Below are 18,908 nucleotides of genomic sequence, written 5' to 3'. Positions count from 1 at the left end.
AATTCAACAAAACAAAAAGATACTTATCAGACATACAAACAAACAAATGATATCAGATGTTGTACTGCGTGGTTGCATGCATGCATGACTCACATCTCACATTAATAAAGTCTCTCCTTCATTTTCTAATATCAATCAGATCTGGGATTTGCGAACACAGACATGTATCAGTGAAATCAAGGGGCTCCAAGATCCCTGTAGTGTTGGTGTGATCGATTGCCACCCAGATCGTCCAGCAGTGTTGGTTACCGCGTCAAAGAGCTATTGTGTTTCTCTCCACGACTCCACAACCTACAGGTATAACGCTCCAGCAGCCGCTACAATCCATTGTGGCTTCCTACTACTCCCCTCGGGCATAGTTCTTTTTAAATTTTCAGGGTCACTGTACTAAAGAAACACATGTGATGGTCATTATAGTAAATAAATGTAGATGTTAGATCTCCTTTGAACAACAATCACATAGTAACACGTGGATGTTTAAATTTGGGTCAGAATCCATACGGGAGAAAGCAGACAATCCACAAGTAATACACTCTAACTACAAGCATGCTTTCAACTCAAGTCCTTATATACAAACCAGAGGGCCAATAGCATGGCTACACCATTCCCCTTCTCTTCCTCTGCTTTTCTTTTTGTTTATTATGATGTAGAGTATACATGGCTAGCTAAATTCCGTAAGAAGTTTAGAAATAAATAGTATGACTCGTAATTTTGCAGGTGTGAAAGAACGGTTAATTTCGGTCTCAGCGAGGTTGTCTGTTTTGCAAACATCAAGGCCACAAGAAGGTAGCCGAAATAAATCCTATAACTCTTGTACTTTAGCCCCACACATCTTCTTTTCAAATTTTTGGTGGGAACAAAGCGGGCTAACAAACTAAAGCCATCTCGTCCAGTGCCAACATCCAATCTCAAACAGCCCTCTGAGGGGATAAAAGTACTAACATAGTCAATGAAAGAGCAGTGCTTCCGTACTCCTACACCCGTATTTTCGCATTTAGGGAAAAAGATTAATATACATTTTTATAAAATCTCATTCGGTGAGTCAACTCCATCGTTGTTTTCCCAAAGCTTGTCCTTGATACGCGAAGCTCTTGGGGTGGCGGTGGTGCCGCCGTCCCCGGCCTGTAGCGCCGGCCTTGAAAGATTTTTCCACTGTTGACCCTTATTTGTCATTGGCCCCACCCGCTACTTCTACCCTCGAAGCAGTCTGCCAGTGCCAGCCCTTGCCCATGGTCGCTGCCACCTGCCAAAGAGGATGACCAGACAGGAGGGAGATGTCGAGTACGTGGCCATTTGTGGCAAAGCCTCACCGGTGAACAATCTTGATGAAGATGCAATCATCATCAACAACCCTATCTCAAGCAGAAGTAATTCCAATTCAAACTCTGCATGTGATTGCAGCAGCAGCAGTTCTAACTAAAATTCCAGCAGTTATTGCAGCAGCTCATATTCAGATTAGAGCATTGACAGTACAGATCCAGCAGAGCACACACGAACTGATCGCCCTTGGCAAGGAATCTTCGGAAAGGCAGGAGAAGGAGGCGAGGTCCAGGGCAAGGGAGATGGCCCGTCGGGACGTGCTGGAGACAAAGAGGACGGTGATGCCTAGCGTGAAGATACACTGGCTGGTTCCGAAAGGCAGCTTGGGCTATTCCTCGAGGTTGAGGATCACCTGAACTAGTGGCAGCATCAAAGATCGGTTGTGATCTTGAGTCAGATATGAAACTTCATCTAATATTACACATGTCTCCTATTTGAAGTTATTAACTCCAAACAAAGTATTTCCATAAATCAGTTTTAACAAAACAACAACTTGAACGTTTACACCCCGAAAAAACAACTTGAACTAGTTTTCCCAAAATCCTCTTTAAGCCGTTTTGCTAAAACATGTTCCATATAGCAGCTATCCGAAACAACCATTAAATTACGGGATCAAAGTAGGACGGTTTTATAATTGAGCATGGGGATTTTTCTTCACAATGTTATTCCACAGTTCAGATGTCTGACCAGAGTATCATATGTATGTAGCCTCGCCATTGGACATAAGTACGGAGTTGCCATCGTGGAAATCGATAGATTCTTTAAGGAAGTCCCGCCTCCTACAAGGTAATTGAGGAATAGAGTAAAATAAAGCTTTATCGATGGAGCATGAATTGCGTGATTGAGTTATGCCAATGTAAATTTGGTGCAGATATTGTTCTCAGTGGGGTTATTCAGTTATGTGATTAGCGTTATTTATTTGTACTGTAGAAGTACATTTTTTTGCTGTGTGCATAGGAGTATGTTCTGATCTGTGAAACATTGGTTCCCTCAAAATTTACATTTCTTCAGGATTTTCTGATTTTAAATATGTTATGAACTTTGCGCGTGTCTTCATGAGTTTCCGATTTTTAAATTGATATGAACTTTGTGCTTTCCTGCGGATCCTATTCCCCGCGTAATGCAAGGACTGTGTACCAAATGCGGGCACCCTGTCGCGTCTATGTAGCTGCTTTGAACTGGCCCATTTAAGAGTGAACGCGTGAAAGCAGAGCATTATTTAAGGTTGACGGGAGGGGGTAGACTCCTGGTGTAGGAATATTTGAAGAGCAACACTGTTTTCATGCAGTTTTCTATTCTCAATGATCCCATTGGCTGATGTTGCCTGATTGATGGCAAACAATTCCCTTAGTTTCAAGCCGAAGTTGTTCGGGTCGGCATTGCTATCGTTCCGCGGTAACACACAGGCATTCAATTAGTATCTCTAAAAACCGAGGAGCCATTGTGCGCTTTATCATAGTGTCATACAAAAGCGCTCTATCAAAGTGTCATGCAAACTTCCAAGCAAAACTGCAAATACATACGGGTTGATGATCCAATTTTCAAGAGACGGAATCAGACGAGAGAGATTTGAGTGGCATAGTACTTGTCGGACCTCGTCGTCTGTCCAATTTTCAAGAGACGGAATCAGACAAGAGAGATTTGAGCGGCATAGTCGAGAGCCACATTAATTTAGCATGCCAATATGGATCAATTGTACTTGAACTCAAAACATTGATCCCAAAGTGATGAAACCTTAAAAGCTAGAATACCAGTTGCTAACTAAAATAAACTCAGGTCTTGTTCTAGAAAAGACCACAAAACCCTGCGACAAATATTGCTAGCCAGAACCATAAATTAAGTTGAGGAACACCTAGAGGCTGCTTACTAAGCTGTGTTAACTAATCTAGATGTTGGCTTTAGGGTTTTAGTCTAGTTTTATTTCCTGTCAAATAAACGGACTGCATGAGCCGCAACTTGTGCGTGCAATGCAAGTAGCTTAGTTGGGCGGGCTGGACGTGGTCACCACGGCCCGGTAGCCTCGCAGGTGGACTAGGAGGCACGATCAGCGCTCGTGGGATGGCGCGAGCACGGCGGGTCGTGGCGCATAGATAGGATCTCCACCTGCCTCTCCTTCCTCTGTAACAAATAAATAGAGAGTAAAGAAAACGGGAAAAGTCGCAAGTTTGCATGCGACGCAAAACTCTGTCTTCTCTGTGATTGTGAAATCGAGTGTCTAGATTTCTAACAAGTGGTATCAGAGCCTCGTTTTGGCGATCCTGACCATGTCCGATCACGGAGAACGGCCGGACGGATCCGCGGCGGCGGCGGTGGCCCTCAACGCAGGCGGGGGCGGGCTGGCACGCTCGGCGACTCCACCACGGGAGCGCAGCCGCGGGCGAAGCCGCGTGAGGCAGGAGCGGCAGGTGGTGATCCACCAGGCGGCGGCCACGGAGCGCGTGCCGTTCGTGCCTGGAGCCGGCACCACGTTCCCGACCCTCACCTCGACCAACTACATCGAATGGTCGCTAGTGATGAAGGTCCACCTGGAGTCCTGGGGGCTCTGGGACGCGATCGAGGGCAACGCGCAGCACGTACGCGACGACAAGTCCGCGCTCGGCGTCCTCCTTCGAGCCGTTCCGCCGGAGATGCTCGTCGTCAAGGAGACGGCCAAGGCGGCCTGGGACACCATCAAGGTCATGCGGATGGGAGTACACCGCGTGCGTGAAGCCACCGCGCAACGACTACGCGCGGAATTCGAGCAGATCGCCTTCCACGACGGCGAGATCCTCGACGCTTTTGGCATGCGCATCACCAGCCTCGTCAATCAGCTGCACACGCTGGGCGACAACATCGAGGAGGTACGAGTCGTGCAGAAGCTATTACGTGTTGTTCCTCCCCGATACACGCAGATCGCAGTGGCGATTGAGACTCTTCTGTACCTGAGTGCGGTCTCGGTCGAGGAGTTGATCGGGCGGCTGCGCACAGCCGAGGAGCGATGCGCCGTGCCCGCGGCGACCCAGGGCAGCGGACAGCTCCTCCTCACCGAACAGCAGTGGGAGGCGCGCAAGAAGGGGCGCGAGTCCGGACAGGGCTCTGGCGGAGCCAACGCCAATGGTGGCGGCGGCCGAGGAGGCGGCCGCGGCAGGAACCAGGGGCGAAGGGGCGGTGGCTCCGGTGGCCGCGGTGGCGGCCGTGACATGAGCAAGGTAAAATGCTACAACTGCAACCACATGGGGCACTTCTCGCGCGATTGCACCGAGCCCAGGCGCGAGCGCAAGGAGCAGGTCCACCTTACGGAGGGCGGCACCGAGGAGTCCACGCTCCTCCTGGCGAGTCTGTGCGTGCTCACCGCACCCACGGAGACACCCGTGGAGCACGTCCTGCTCAACGAGGAGCACTCGCAGGCGCGCACAGCGCCGAACGGAGGGGAGTACGACACGGCCTGGTTCCTGGACACAGGCGCGAGCAACCACATGTCCGGCCGGCGCGAGATCTTCTCCGAGCTGGACTGTGGTGTGCGCGGCGCGGTGAAGCTGGGGGACGGGTCTACGGTGCAGATCAAGGGGAGAGGAACCGTCCTCTTCCAGTGCCTCAACGGTGAGCATCTCATTCTGTCGGAGGTGTACTATATGCCCAGGTTGTGCAGCAACATCGTCAGTGTAGGTCAACTGGACGAGAGTGGCTACGACGCGCACATTCGCCGGCGAGTTCAAGCTGCGCGACCCGAGCGGGCGGCTAGTCGCGCGTGTGCAGCGTGGCCACGGACGCCTGTACATGTTGCGCCTGAACCTGGCGCGACCAGTGTGCCTTGCAGTGCACGCTGGCGACGAAGCATGGCTGTGGCACGCACGCTACGGCCACATCGGATTCCAGGCGCTCCGGTCGCTCGCACGGGGCAACATGGTGCGCGGTCTGCCCCTCCTCGATGAGGTGGACCGCGTTTGCGAGGCGTGCCTGGCCGGGAAGCACCGGCGAATTCCTTTTCCCCGCCAGGCACTGAACCGCGCCGGAGAGGTGCTCGAACTCGTTCACGCCGACCTCTGCGGCCCAATCTCCCCCGCGACGCCAGGAGGCAAGCGATACTTCCTCCTGCTCGTCGACGACAAGAGCCGTTATATGTGGATACGGCTGCTCATGACGAAGGACGAAGCGGAGACTGTGCTCCGTCAGTTCCAGGCGGCAGCAGAGCGCGAGTCAGGCTATCGTCTCAAGACCCTGCGTACCGATCGCGGGGGTGAATTCAACTCCACAAGTCTGGGGGAGTTCTTCGCTGAGCTGGGGGTGCACCGACAGCTCACCGCTCCATACACGCCGCAGCAAAACGGCGTGGTCGAGCGCCGGAACCAGACGATCGTCGGCATGGCAAGAAGCTTGCTCAAGGCGAAGGGCGTGCCGGCTCGTTTTTGGGGCGAGCCTGTGTCAACGGCCGTGCACCTGCTCAACAGGGCAACGACAAAGAGTGTGACAGGCATGACACCGTACCAGGCGTGGTGCGGGAGCCGGCCCAGCGTGGAGCACTTCCGGACCTTTGGGTGCGTTGCTCACGTCAAGGTGACGCGCCCGAACGTGAAAAAACTGGACGATCGGAGTGTGCCCATGGTACTTCTCGGGTATGAACCCGGATCGGCTGCCTACCGCGTCTACCATCCGCCTTCCGGGCGCGCCCATGTCTCACGCGACGTGGTGTTCGACGAGAGCGCCGCTTGGGACTGGGGCGCCGTTGCAGAGGAACATGGCGGTGGGCTGGACTCCTTCACCGTGGAGCTGGTGCCCGCACCCACGGCCAGTGCCCAGGCGGAACCTGTGGACGCCCCGGCCGCCCACGCCCCGGAGCTCACGACCAGGGGCGAGCCATCCACGCCACAGGCGGTGTCCGACACGCCTCCTCCCAACAGCCCAGTGTACGGCACGCCGATAGCGACGCCAACGGGCGTTGAATTTGCTTCACCGCCCACGGGTGCGTCGGAGGCACCTGCCGGCGTGGAGGCGCCTCGACGGCACCGCACACTTGAGAATGTCTAGAACACCATGGAGGAGGTGGAGGCAGTCTACAGCGACAACGAGTTGTCTATGTTCGCGGGAGAAGAACCTGCTTCCTTCCTTGAAGCAGAGAGGGAGCAGGGCTGGCGCGCGGCGATGGATGAGGAAATGAAGAGCATCGTCGAGAACAACACCTAGGAGCTATGTGACCTCCCACCCGGTCACCGTCCGATCGGCCTAAAGTGGGTTTATAAACTCAAAAAGGACCCGCGAGGCGTGGTGGTGAAGCACAAGGCGCGTCTGGTAGCAAAGGGCTACGTTCAGCAATAGGGCGTGGATTTCGAGGAGGTGTTCGCGCCGGTCGCGCGCATGGACTCGGTGCGCGTCCTCGTCGCACTCGCGGCGCACCACGGTTGGCAGGTACACCACATGGACGTGAAGTCCGCTTTCTTGAATGGTGACTTGCTCGAGGAGGTTTACGTGCAGCAGTCGTCGGGGTACGTCGCGGCCGGCCGGGAGGGCAAGGTGTTGCGCCTCCGCAAGGCGCTCTACGGGCTTCGCCAAGCACCGAGAGCCTGGAATGCAAAGCTTGACGAGAGCTTGTGCGCTCTGGGGTTCGAGCGATGCCCATCGGAGCACGCCGTGTATCGACGCGGCACGGGCGTCTCACTTCTGATCGTCGGGGTCTACGTCGATGACCTCGTCATCACTGGAGCGGCCACGGCGGAGATCGGCTCCTTCAAGCAACAGATGACCAGGTTGTTTCGTATGAGCGACCTGGGCATGCTCAGCTACTACCTCGGCATCGAGGTAAGCCAGGAGCGCGGCCGCATCGTGCTCGGGCAAGCAGCGTATGCCAAGCGGCTGCTGGAGCGCGCGAAGATGGAGGACTGCAACCCTTGCAACACTCCCATGGAGGCACGGCTCAAGCTGAGCAAGGAGAGCACCGCCGAGCCAGTGGACAAGACAAAATATCGCAGTATCATCGGAGGGCTGCGATACTTGGTGCACAGGAGACCTGGCATCACTTTCGCCGTGGGATACCTGAGCAGGTTCATGAAGAAGCCTGCGGCCGATCACTATGCCGCGATGAAGCATCTGTTAAGGTACGTGGCCGGAACGTTGGACCACGGCTGTGCATATGAGCGCGGCAAAGGAGAGCTGCAGCTCACCGGTTACAGTGACTCTGATCACTCCGGGGACACGGATGACAGGAAGAGTACCACGGGCGTGATCTTCCTCCTCGGCAACAGCCCGGTGAGCTGGCAGTCTCAGAAGCAAAGGGTGGTGGCGATCTCCTCGTGCGAGGCCGAGTACATGGCTGCCACCACAGCTGCCTGCCAAGGCATTTGGCTGGCACGGCTTCTTGGCGAGATGCTGAACAAGGAAGCAGAACCGCCAATGCTCCTCGTCGACAACAAGTCGGCGATCTCTCTCGCGAAGAACCCTGTCTTCCACGATCGCAGCAAACACATTGAGATCAGGTACCACTTCATTCGCGAGTGCGTGGAACAAGGGCGGATCCTCATCAACTACATCAGGACAAGTGGTCAACTGGCCGATGCCCTAACAAAGGCACTTGGACGTCTCATTTTTTTGACTAAAGAAGAAGATCGGGATGGTTGAGATAATTCGCCAACGTCAATATTAGGGGGTGATTTGTTAACTAATCTAGATGTTGGCTTTAGGGTTTTAGTCTAGTTTTATTTCCTGTCAAATAAACGGACTGCATGAGCCGCAACTTGTGCGTGCGATGCAAGTAGCTTAGTTGGGCGGGCTGGACCTGGTCACCACGGCCCGGTAGCCTCGCAGGTGGACTAGGAGGCACGATCAGCGCTCGTGGGATGGCGCGAGCACGGCGGGTCGTGGCGCATAGATAGGATCTCCACCTGCCTCTCCTTCATCTGTAACAAATAAATAGAGAGTAAAGAAAACGGGAAAAGTCGCAAGTTTGCACGCGACGCAAAACCCTGTTTTCTCTGTGATTGTGAGATCGAGTGTCTAGATTTCTAACAAGCTGCAGTTGGGAGGGAACACGCGGCCATATAATACATAGTTAACTGTTTTTTCTCGCACTAGCTAGCCAAGCTCGACCACAATCCAAGCTTCATCAGGATCTTCAAGGTAGCTTAGCAGCATAAATGCAGTCACTCTTTCCTCCCCCACCTCTCCAGGCTCACGCAGGAAAATGTAGGATTCCTCTTATCAAGGCTAGAAAACAGGGCATAATCTTCCAACTTCTCCATCTTCACAAACTTAAAAGACCTTAAAGGTGCTGATGTATATGCCCTCCAGCTCGTCAGTGTTTAGAGAGAGGTCAACCATGAAGCATTTCACCACAAACCACCAGCCATGGGTTAATAGGAATGTAGTCCCACATAATTCCAACTTCACCGTAACCCCGTGCTCCTTCTCCTCCGGTCGACCTTCCCGGCTTCTCTGACAGCCATATTCTAGACCCACGACATCTCCAGACTTCACATACATCAACACCACGGGCGGCTGACCAATCTCGCGGAGCCAGCACCTAACCTGTAGAGCATGCCCTGCTGTGCCTCTTGCAGATGGTCGTGGATGGGGAGGCGGAGATCTTGCTAGAGGTGGGCGTTGGAGATGCGCCGCGTTGGAGAGGAAAGAGGATGCGTGGGAGAGGAAACGAGCCGCGAGGGGAGCTGATGGAAGGGAAATAGATTGATTCTACGGGATGGATACATAGATATTTTCACTTGGGGAGGTGTTACCTGGGCCTGGTACTTTTGTATCGCCACAGTAAAATCGGCTGGTTAACACGCTCAGCGATCACCATTATAGCGACTCTTATTGTCTTTGATGAGTAGCCCAAATATTGCATTGTATCTCGAGTATTTCGAGGCACCGGACATAAGATTTTCTAGCTAGGATCATTGAGCTGCCACATGCAATTAGATAAAAGGTGGCATAAGGACCATCTAGTTTAAAGTGGAGGCATTCTGAAAAAGGGCTTTACCTATAGATTGTCTGATTCCTGTTCAACTCCTGCACCGCCACACCTCACCTTCCTCCGCCTCCTGCGTTTCACCGCTAACCGGAGGGGGCCTCCAAGCTTGCCGCACGGCCATCGAGGGAGGTGGCAGCGAGGCTTCTATCTGCTCTATGGCCTGCATGGGGAGTTTGGATCTGAGCGGCGGCCTCAACAGCTTCCGCACCACCGTCCCTGCATCAGATAAATCTTGGTTCTCTCCTGAGAAAAATACTTATTACTAGGTTACTTCACCTCTACACCTAGGGTTACCCAACCACTCTTACGAGAGACCACTCGTCAGAATCCATGTATCTAAAAATCAAAGCACAAAGAGAGTAATTTTCAGAAGAGACAATACCTTTTGAAGACTTGCGGACTGGATAAACAAAGTAGGCTCACATATATAATTATAGCTTGCTGGAGAGGTAAGTTTTCATCAATGACCGCTTTGGAATGAAGTTACAAAGACATGAAGAAAGGTAAATTGTAAGAAAAATGTGACTTAGGCTAACTTTCCGCAAAAAAGGGTGGAAATAGTTAAATCACAGTGGCCTTGTATTCCAACGACCACGGACAGGTAAATTTATATATTTAATTATCATAACACTTTAAAAACAAGCAAAAAATTTTATCACTATATTAATGATTATATTACTTTAGGAAAATGCAGGGATGTGTCCGAAAATCCATTTATGCACCCGAGCTCATCTGCACCCACCCTGATGAAAAAAATCAAAACAAACACTAGAAAATTTCAAAAAATTCCAATTTTTTGTGCGGTAGACAATTTGATGCGTGAGGTTCTCTCCAATTTTCATAGCATTTGGATATCTGAGCAGCTCCTAAAAAAACACAAATTTGGGTTTTGTAAAATGGTTTACTGTTCATGTACTGTTTTGGCCTAATTTGTCTTTTTTGTTGAGAGCTTCTCAGATGTTCAAATGATCTATAATTTGAAGTGGGCCTCACGCATCAAATTTTCTACCGCCCAATATTTTTAATTTTTTTAGTATTTTTTACGATTTTTTTTCTAACCGTGCAGATGAGACAGGGCACCGAAACGGCGTACTCGGATATGTTTAGCTATTTTACTATTTTATTTTATGCTCTGCTGGAAAGGTAAAGGATTGGTTCGTCCGGTTTGCATGGGAAGTAATCTCCATTACATATTTTATGACCTTGGGCGCGAAGTATTCATGCTATGCGGGATGAGTATGAGTTGAGGAAGAAGTTTTTATTATACTTGCTAAAATAGTAGGCGAATGAAGCTATAAACAACATTTGTGATATTTTGTGAGAATTTATTAAGCGCACCAAGTATTTTAATTTGTTACACATTTTTAGTTGGATCATCGCTCTATATGTATACACCGTCAAATTGCCTTTTTTAAAATCAATTTATATTACAAGTGAAGTGGACTTCAATAAATACCGGATTGTGTGAAATTGAACATGCATTATGATTATATTACTCCAACGAAATATTTCAAAAGGCCGCGGCAACACACGGGCAGTCTACTAGTTACAGTAGAAAGCTAGTTGTATCATGTATCTACCTCCAATTAGCATGTCAATTCATACTTTGATGCACCTGATAATTATATACAGCCGTGATACCTTGATTAAATGACAAACCAAATCCTTTAGCAGATAGGAAACGTAGCTAGCTCCCTCTCAGTCTTAAATGTAGCCTGCACCACAAGCCATAAAAAGACCATTAGCACACCTGGAGAATTTATCAAACACCTAACGTGTGTTGTTGCCGCTCTCTCTTTCTCAAGATTAGAGGTAGAAGAAGGAGGAGCACAGTACACTAGAATTTCACCCGGCTGTACATACAGTTCCGTTACTATTCCCCAAGCACAAAACTCTCTTACAAACACACACTGCAGCTTTGTAGTCTACAGCAGCGCAGCGCCCAAATCTCCATGCGCACGTACGCACGAGCGCTGCCCACTCCTACTCAGCCGCATGCATAATCTGCATACCACGGCCACACGCGCTCACGATGCGGTCAATACGCACATTGCGTCCAGCTCACAACAGATCGCTAACTACCTGGCTAGATAGCTCACGCAGCTGTATCACCACGCAACACACACGCCACACATGCCTACGAACCTGACGCGGCCATACATCACCCATACACACACATATGCACACGCCACGTTGTTGCGTCCCGCACGTCTCGCGCGCATCCAATGCGCCCGACGAGTCCGACTGCATCAATGCGCCCTGCACGTTTCACGCGAATCCGTCGCGCCCGACCAACCCGACTGCACCAGCCTACACAGCGATCCCGCCGCGCTTGATACGCTCGGCGCGCGCCCATACACGCGCCCGACGCGTCCGACACTGGCGCCGCGGCTTATTCTGGCCAACACTCAGCCCATAAGCCGTGGCCTCGCCGCACGGCCTGCCGACAGGGGCCCTGGCTCGTCGTCGTCGCCTTGTCGCCATTTACGCCTCCGCTGCGTCTCCGGCACAAGCCGCCGCTCGCTGCCGCTGCAGCCGCCCGCAGTCCCATGCGCCGCCACGTCACGTCTCCGTGCCACGCGCCTCCACGGTTGTCGCGCCGAGCCGTCGCGACCTCTGCACCACCACGCAGGTCCTTCGCGACCTCCTCGTCTCCACGACCGTCGTGCCCTTCGCGCGCACGACATCACACCGCACAGCCGTGAACTCGCGGCACGTTGCCGTCGCCACGCACTCGCCGTGCGCCGCAGCCGATGCCTCCATGTCGGCCGCGCACGCCGCGCTCGCCGCGGACGCCACCGCACGCCACGGCCGCCCCTCGAACCTTGTGGCTCTTAATACCAATTGTTGTTGCCGCTCTCACTCTCAAAACTAGAAGTAGAAGAAGGAGGAGCACAATACACTGGAGTTTCACCCGACTGCACACACAGCCCCGTTACTATTCCCCAAGCACAAAACTCTTACAAACACACACTGCAGCTTTGTAGTCCACAGCAGCGCAGCGCCCAAGTCTCCATGCGCACGTATCGCACGAGCGCTGCCCACTCCTACTCAGCCACATGCACAATCTGCATGCCCCGGCACACGCGCTCACGATGCGGTTAACACGCACGTTGCGTCCAGCTCGTAACAGATCGCTAACTACCTGGCTAGCTAGCTCACGCAGCTGTATCACCACGCAACACACACACGCCACGCATGCCTACGAACCTGACGCGGCCATACACCGTCCATACACACATATACGCATATGCCACGCTGCTGCGTCCTGCACGTCCCGCACGCATCCAACGTGCCCGACGAGCCCGACTGCATCAGTGTGTCCCACACGTCCCGCACGAATCTGTCGCGCCCGACGAGCCCGACTGCACCAGTCTACACCGCAGTCCCACCGCGCCTGACACGCCCGGCGCGTCCGACACTGGCGCCGCGGCTTATTCTGGCCAACAACGTGCAGAACATTACAATGAGTGGGCTTCCGAGCTGATCGCACCAACCGGGACGTAGGTGTGGCGGGAAATAGAAAACCAGGGGTCTCACCAAACTGGGAATGGAGCAAACAAACGAATCGGGAAAGCTACGTTGCCGGGTGCAACTGGAGCCATCGCCGAGTCTTCCCGCGGGGGGGAGTCAGAGGGGAGCCGTCGTAGAGTCTTCCCGGATCCATCGCGGAGTCTTCCCGGAACCACGAGCGGGGTATTGCCGTATGCAAGTGGAGAAGTCTTCCCAGACTCTCATCCCAGCCACGGAAGGCTCTGCACCTCACGTCAATTCACTCACAACCACACACCCACATACAGATATGGGGATAAGACGTGAGCAGTGTTAGACTTAGGGTTTTGGGGAAACTGCACGACACCTAACGGGTGTGGCTATCTCATATATATATGGGGTACACAAGAGTGCATGTACAATACAATATACAAGATCTATACAGAGGCCACGTATAAATACAGTCTAACATCCTCCCTTAATCTTAACTATGCCCTGAAGTACAAAGTATATTCAGATTGTGCCTACAGCCTACAAACTGAGGTTGTGATAGAGGCTTCGTGAAGATGTCAGCAAGTTGATCTTTATAAGAGATGAACTTGATATTTTATTTTTTAGAACGTAGACGTTAGAAGCGTCCGGCTTTAACTTAATAAAGCCCACAACTTAGGCAGCGTTTACAGACGAAGTCTAGGACAAACGGAACGAGCACGGAGGCTCAGGTCACGCTGGCGCGGGGCACAGCAAGGTCACGGCAGGCCATAGGCCAAAGAAACAAAGCGAGTCTATTACAGGCCAAAGGCCATGAGCATAGAGCACGCAGCTCGCGAGACGAGACAAAAGAAACCACTTCACGTCGAAGAAGCGGCGGACGGCTCCCTAGCCAGAACGTAGACTTGGCGAAGACGATCTTGAGCTTGCTTCATCCTCTCAGCATCCTTGTGCTTCACCAACGGACTCCACTGCTGCATAAGAATGTTGCATTTGTAAAGAATATTAGCAGGGTGTGATGGGAAGATTCCTTTGATGGCAAGTTTGTTCCTTGTAAGCCACATAGCCCAGGCTAAGGCACCGAGGCAGCTCCAAAGCACGCGTTTACTGCCACAGTCATCGACGCAACTATGGCCGCCAGGTCAGCGGCCGATTGCGGGTCCCAATTGGTGTTGGTGGCCTCACGAACTGCACTCCAGGTAAAACGCGCTAGAGGGCAGCGGAAGAACACATGATTCGCATCTTCCATGGTGTTGCAAATGGCACATAAGCCGGAAGACGGGTCATTGCGTTTTGAAACATTGGCCAAAGTGGGAAGTCTATTGCGGAAAAGTTGCCAAAAGAACACCTTGACTTTAAGCGGAATACGAGCGTTCCACAAACCCGTCGGCATTGGGAAGGCCGATCCCTGATCTTGGCACAGCCTGCGGTACAGGGATTTGACCGTGAACTTTCCGGACGGGGTGAGAGCCCATGTGACCGTGTCAGCGGAAGTGGACAGCGTCACCGATTGTGTCATGCCAAGCAGCTCCTCTAAGTGTGCTTGTTCAGGGCCCGTAAGCTCTCTACGGAAGTGGATCGCGGGAGGGTTGGAGGCGAGGGCCGTCGCTACCGTCATCTCCGGGTTGACCGCCAGGACGTACAAGTCCTGAAATTGGACCGAAAGGGGCTGCGCTCCCAGCCATAGGTCAAGCCAGAAGCGGGCCGAGCAGCCATTTCCTACGACGAACTTGGCGCCAAGGGCAAAGGCCGGGCGCACCGCTTGTAGGTCGTTCCAGAAGGGTGAGCCCCGCGGCCTACCTTTGAAAAATTTCCCGTTGGGGAAATATTTAGCGCGCAGCAGGTCCACCCACAGACCGGTCGCCCCCTGCGACAACTTCCAAATCCATTTGCACATAAGTGCAATGTTGAGGATCCGTGTTTGTGATCCCTAGCCCCCCTAGGTCCTTGGGTCTGCACACCGCGTCCCATCAGACCATATGGTACTTGCGTTTGGGTCCCGCACCTTCCCAAAAGAAACGGGACCGTGGTGTGTCCATTTTGGCATGCACCCCTTCGGCCAAGAGGAACAGCCCCATCGTGAACTGCGGCAGCGAGGACAGGCTCGCGTTTGTGAGAACAAGACGAGCTGCAGAGGAGAGGAACTTCCCCCTCCACAGACAAACCCCCCCCCCCCACCTTGGTCCAGAGTGGAGCCCAGCCCTCAATCGAGATACGTTTGGCATCCAACGGGAGGCCAAGGTAGGTGAACGGGAGTTTGCCTAGCTTGCAATTGAGCTGGTCCGCGATACGTCTACTGTCGGACGGCTCGAGCCCCATGGGCATCACTTCGCATTTGTGGAAGTTGATCTTGAGCCCCGACATAAGTTCAAAGCTAATCAACAGGGCTTTGATCGTGGCCACGCTGTGAAGGTCCGGTTGGAACAACAGAAGCGTGTCGTTGGCGTATTGCAGGTGCGATATCCCCCCTGGGATGAGGTGTCTCAACACCCCTTTGATATGGCCTGCCTCCGTTGCTTTCCGTAGCAAGGTCGCAAGTGCATCTGCCACAAAGTTGAACAAGAGCGGTGCCATGGGATCACCCTGGCGTAGGCCACGCTTGTTCCGGAAGAAGTGCCCTACTTCTCTGTTCACCGAGACCGCAGTTTGGCCCCCCGAGACCAACTGCATGACTCGGTGCACCCACACCCGCGAGAAGCCTTGGCTCGTCAGGATTTGTCTAAGGAAATCCCAGTTGACGCGGTCGTAAGCTTTTTCGAAGTCTAATTTTAGTAAAATCGCCGGCTCATGCGTGCGCCTAAGTTCATGGAGGGTCTCTTGCAACGCTAATGGTCCCTCCAAAATGTTCCTACCGCGAATGAAGGCAGATTGGGAACGACCGATTGTGCGGTGTGCGATCGGAGTAAGCCTAGTGGCACATCCCTTGGCGCATATTTTGAAAGGCACATTAATGAGCGCTATTGGTCTGTACTGGCGGATATTATCCGCACCAGACACTTTCGGGATTAGCGAGAGCACGCCGTAGTTTAACCTAGCAATGTCCACAAAACCGCGCATGAAGCCATTGCACACCGCGAAGATGGGATCGCGCAACAATGGCCAGAAGTGTTTGAACAACGCCACCGGCCACCCATCGGGCCCCGGGGCCGTGTCTGTTTTCATGCTTTGGAGAGCATCGTCAATCTCCTTGGGGAGGAACGCGAGCCCCAGCTCTTCGTTCTCCGACTCTAAGACCTTTTGAGCTGGGAGCCAAGCGTCCTCACTCAGCCTAGCGCGCTGAGACTCGTCAGTCCCCATCAGGCTAATGTAAAAGTCGTAGATGTGATTGCTAATCTCCGATTGCTGGAGGAGGAGCCCATGCTCCGTCTGCAGTCTAAGGATTAGGCATTTCCTGCGTCGGCCATTCGCGTACGCGTGGAAGTAACCAGTGTTCGCATCGCCCTTGAGCGTCCACTTAAGGCCTCCTCTACGCCTCCAATATTCCTCCTCGGATTGAAGCAACGCCTCAATTTGCCCTTCCAAGGCGTATCGGTGCGCCCATTCGTGCTCCGAGAAAGGACGCGAGTCTGCTTGAATGTCGAGAATTGCAATCTCGTCGAGAAGTCTCGCCCTCAAAACTTTCTCGTCTCGCCCCTGGTTCGCACCCCATCCCTTGAGGCTTGCACGCAGGCGTCCCCCGACCGCTGTCCAAAACTCCATAGGGCCGCGTTGCTGGCCCGTGGCTTGAACACACCTCAACCATCTTTCCCGAAAGATGTTGTCAAAGTCAGGGACCTCGAACCACGCTGTTTCGAAGAAGAAACGTGGGCTGCGACGTATCCTATCTTCCCCTGAAGATAAGATGAGTGAAACATGGTCCGAGCCGATCCTTGTTTCAGCAAGGAGCGAGCATAATGGGAACACCACTCCCCATTCCGGAGACATGAAAGCGCGATCCAAGACGGATCGCACCGGGGCTAGTTGCTTGTTGGTCCAAGTGTACCTTGCCCCCGTCCTTGCCACTTCCCTAAGTGACATTGACGCAATTGCACTATTGAACATGGTCACCCTTGACCAGTTGATGTTGTCGTTGTTTTTGTCCATGCTCGATCGGATGAGATTAAAATCTCCACCCACTAGAAGCGGGACTCAGGATGCGGCGATTGCCAGCACCTTGGCTTCGAGTTCTCCCAGAAACTCTGCCGAACGTGAGTGATCTGCTAGTCCATAGACTTGCAGGATCACGAGCTCGCGTAGCGAAGCTCTCACGCGAATATTGGCTGCAATAAAAAAGGTGCCTACCTCCCAGGACAGCACCTCATAGATGGCACTGCAAAAGCCTAGCAGCATGCCACCCGAATGCCCAATGGCCGAGCTGTGCTGCCAAATGAAACGCTCCAAAGGGTCTGTGGCTACGATATCTTGGTGACGAAAATCGGCTTTAATGGTTTCCTGGAGCCCTACTATATCTATCCCTTCTTTCCTGATGTAGTCTCTAAGTTGGGTGCGCCGCCCCGAGTGGCCGAAGCCACGGATGTTCCAAATGAGCATCCGCATCTATATGACGCGGTTTCGCAGGCGCACACCCCTAGAGGTGATCGCCTTGGCCACGCGCCTCACCTTGCCGCAGCGAGGCGAGGGAGGAGCAGCAACCCCTGTTGATGTCTCCCCTTCGGGCCGGAGTCTTAGCGACGTCGAGGGCTCATCCTCGACAGCCAGACGCTCCGCGTGTTGAGCAGCCGCCGCTGCAAGAGCCGCCTGAGCCAGCTCTTTAGCGCGCACCAGCGAGATTAACTCGCTAACCCCGCCCTCCCCCATCGGTTCAACCCCACTTTCCACCAACACCTCGCCTAGGTGCTCGTCCGAGAAGGAATCCAAAATCGAAAAGCGGGGCAATGGAACCTGAGGTTTCCAGATTCTTCTGTGCTTGGAGGAGTTGGGCGCGTTGGAGCGAAGGCATGTGCTCTTTGGCGCCCTTGGCCCGCGCGCTAACCCGAACAGGGGCCACCTGCCCATCCACGATGACCTTGGAACGCTTGGCCTTCGGGACAGACACCGTCTTGGCCGCCTCCAGCGCGATCGGAGCGGAGGTGGGAACAGCCAGCGCCATCACCGCCTGCCGGGGAGTCGCCGGCGCGCCCTGGAGCTCCGCCGTACGTTCGGCCTCCGCGCTAACCTTGCGCACGGCCACCTTCTTGAGCTGTTTCACCGCACCGAGCTTGTTGGAGCTGCGGCCACCTTGAGATGGAGAGCGCGAGGCGAGCGGCAGCGTCTCCATGGACACCGCGATAGGAGTGCGCGCCTCCCCCAGCGGTTCCTCCATCTGGCCCGCACCAGGCTCCGCCACCGACCGCACCGGGGGGACGTGACCGAGCCCAGGTTTGAGCCATACTGGTTGGGGATGGAGAGGTCCAACTCCATGGACCCCCCTGCCAGCGGCAGCTCCGTCGAAGGAAACGGCGCCCGGTTCGTCGCCCCGCCCTTGTCGTTAATGCCCAGCTTCTCCCATGCCGCCGTATAGATGGAATCATCCTCCATGCTTGCATCCGCCTCCTTGTCGCCGCCCAGGTTGCCGTCACGCCCTGCCCCATCCATGCCTTTGTCATTTGGAGAAGGAGGATTTGGAGAGGGCAAGGCGGGCGCCGCGATTTGCTCCGGGGGAAGCTCGGGCTCGATGGTGATGTTGAAACCCTCGCCATTGAACCAGATCTGGACCACTCCGCTCAGTTTGCGGGGATTGCGGCAAGCGAAACGCATACGGACTGGCCCCGGACGAATGAGAGACTCCTCATCTATCAGCAGGGGACGGCCGAGCATGGTGGTGGCCGCCATGAGCAGGTCGGAGCGCCGCTGCTTGGGTGGGATTCCTCCCAATTTGACCCACACCTCTGGCATCGCCATTCCCTTGGGGGCGTCGAGGACCGCGCCGCGGATGTCCACCATGAGGTTGTTGAGGGAGAGGAACAACTTGCCGCTCCTTGTTGCCATCCGGAGCATCACCGGATCAGGGAAGACCACCGAGAACGCCCCGCCCTCCATAGGTGAGATCTGCCAGTCCCATTCGCCCTCGAAGAGGTGTGGCAGCTCCGCTTGCAGAATCGCTTGGGTGAGCGCTCCGGAAGGCATGGAGAGCACAGCCGCGTTGGCCCCCAGCTGGATCCGGTAGATGAACTTGATATGGAGTAGC

General features: G+C 53.8%; 1 protein-coding gene across 2 annotated transcripts in view; it reads left to right on the top strand.

Moving 5' to 3' along the window:
- The window catches only part of LOC125542553 (uncharacterized), a 34,378-nt gene extending 32,268 nt beyond the window's left edge, over window positions 1–2,110 (top strand). For both annotated transcript variants that reach the window (XM_087516378.1, XM_087516379.1), the window contains 3 exons: window positions 140–297; window positions 718–786; window positions 2,029–2,110. In XM_087516378.1, coding sequence (XP_087372504.1) covers window positions 140–297; window positions 718–786; window positions 2,029–2,110 — 309 coding nt within the window. The remainder of the gene's footprint in view (window positions 1–139; window positions 298–717; window positions 787–2,028) is intronic.
- Window positions 2,111–18,908: the final 16,798 nt, after the last annotated feature.

The sequence above is a fragment of the Triticum urartu genome, chromosome 3A (genome assembly GCF_056163025.1).
Source record: "Triticum urartu cultivar PI428250 chromosome 3A, HENAU_Tu73, whole genome shotgun sequence".
Taxonomy (NCBI): Eukaryota; Viridiplantae; Streptophyta; class Magnoliopsida; order Poales; family Poaceae; genus Triticum; species Triticum urartu.
The sequence above is the reverse complement of the archived record's forward strand: the minus strand, read 5'-3'. Positions and strand labels throughout refer to the sequence as shown.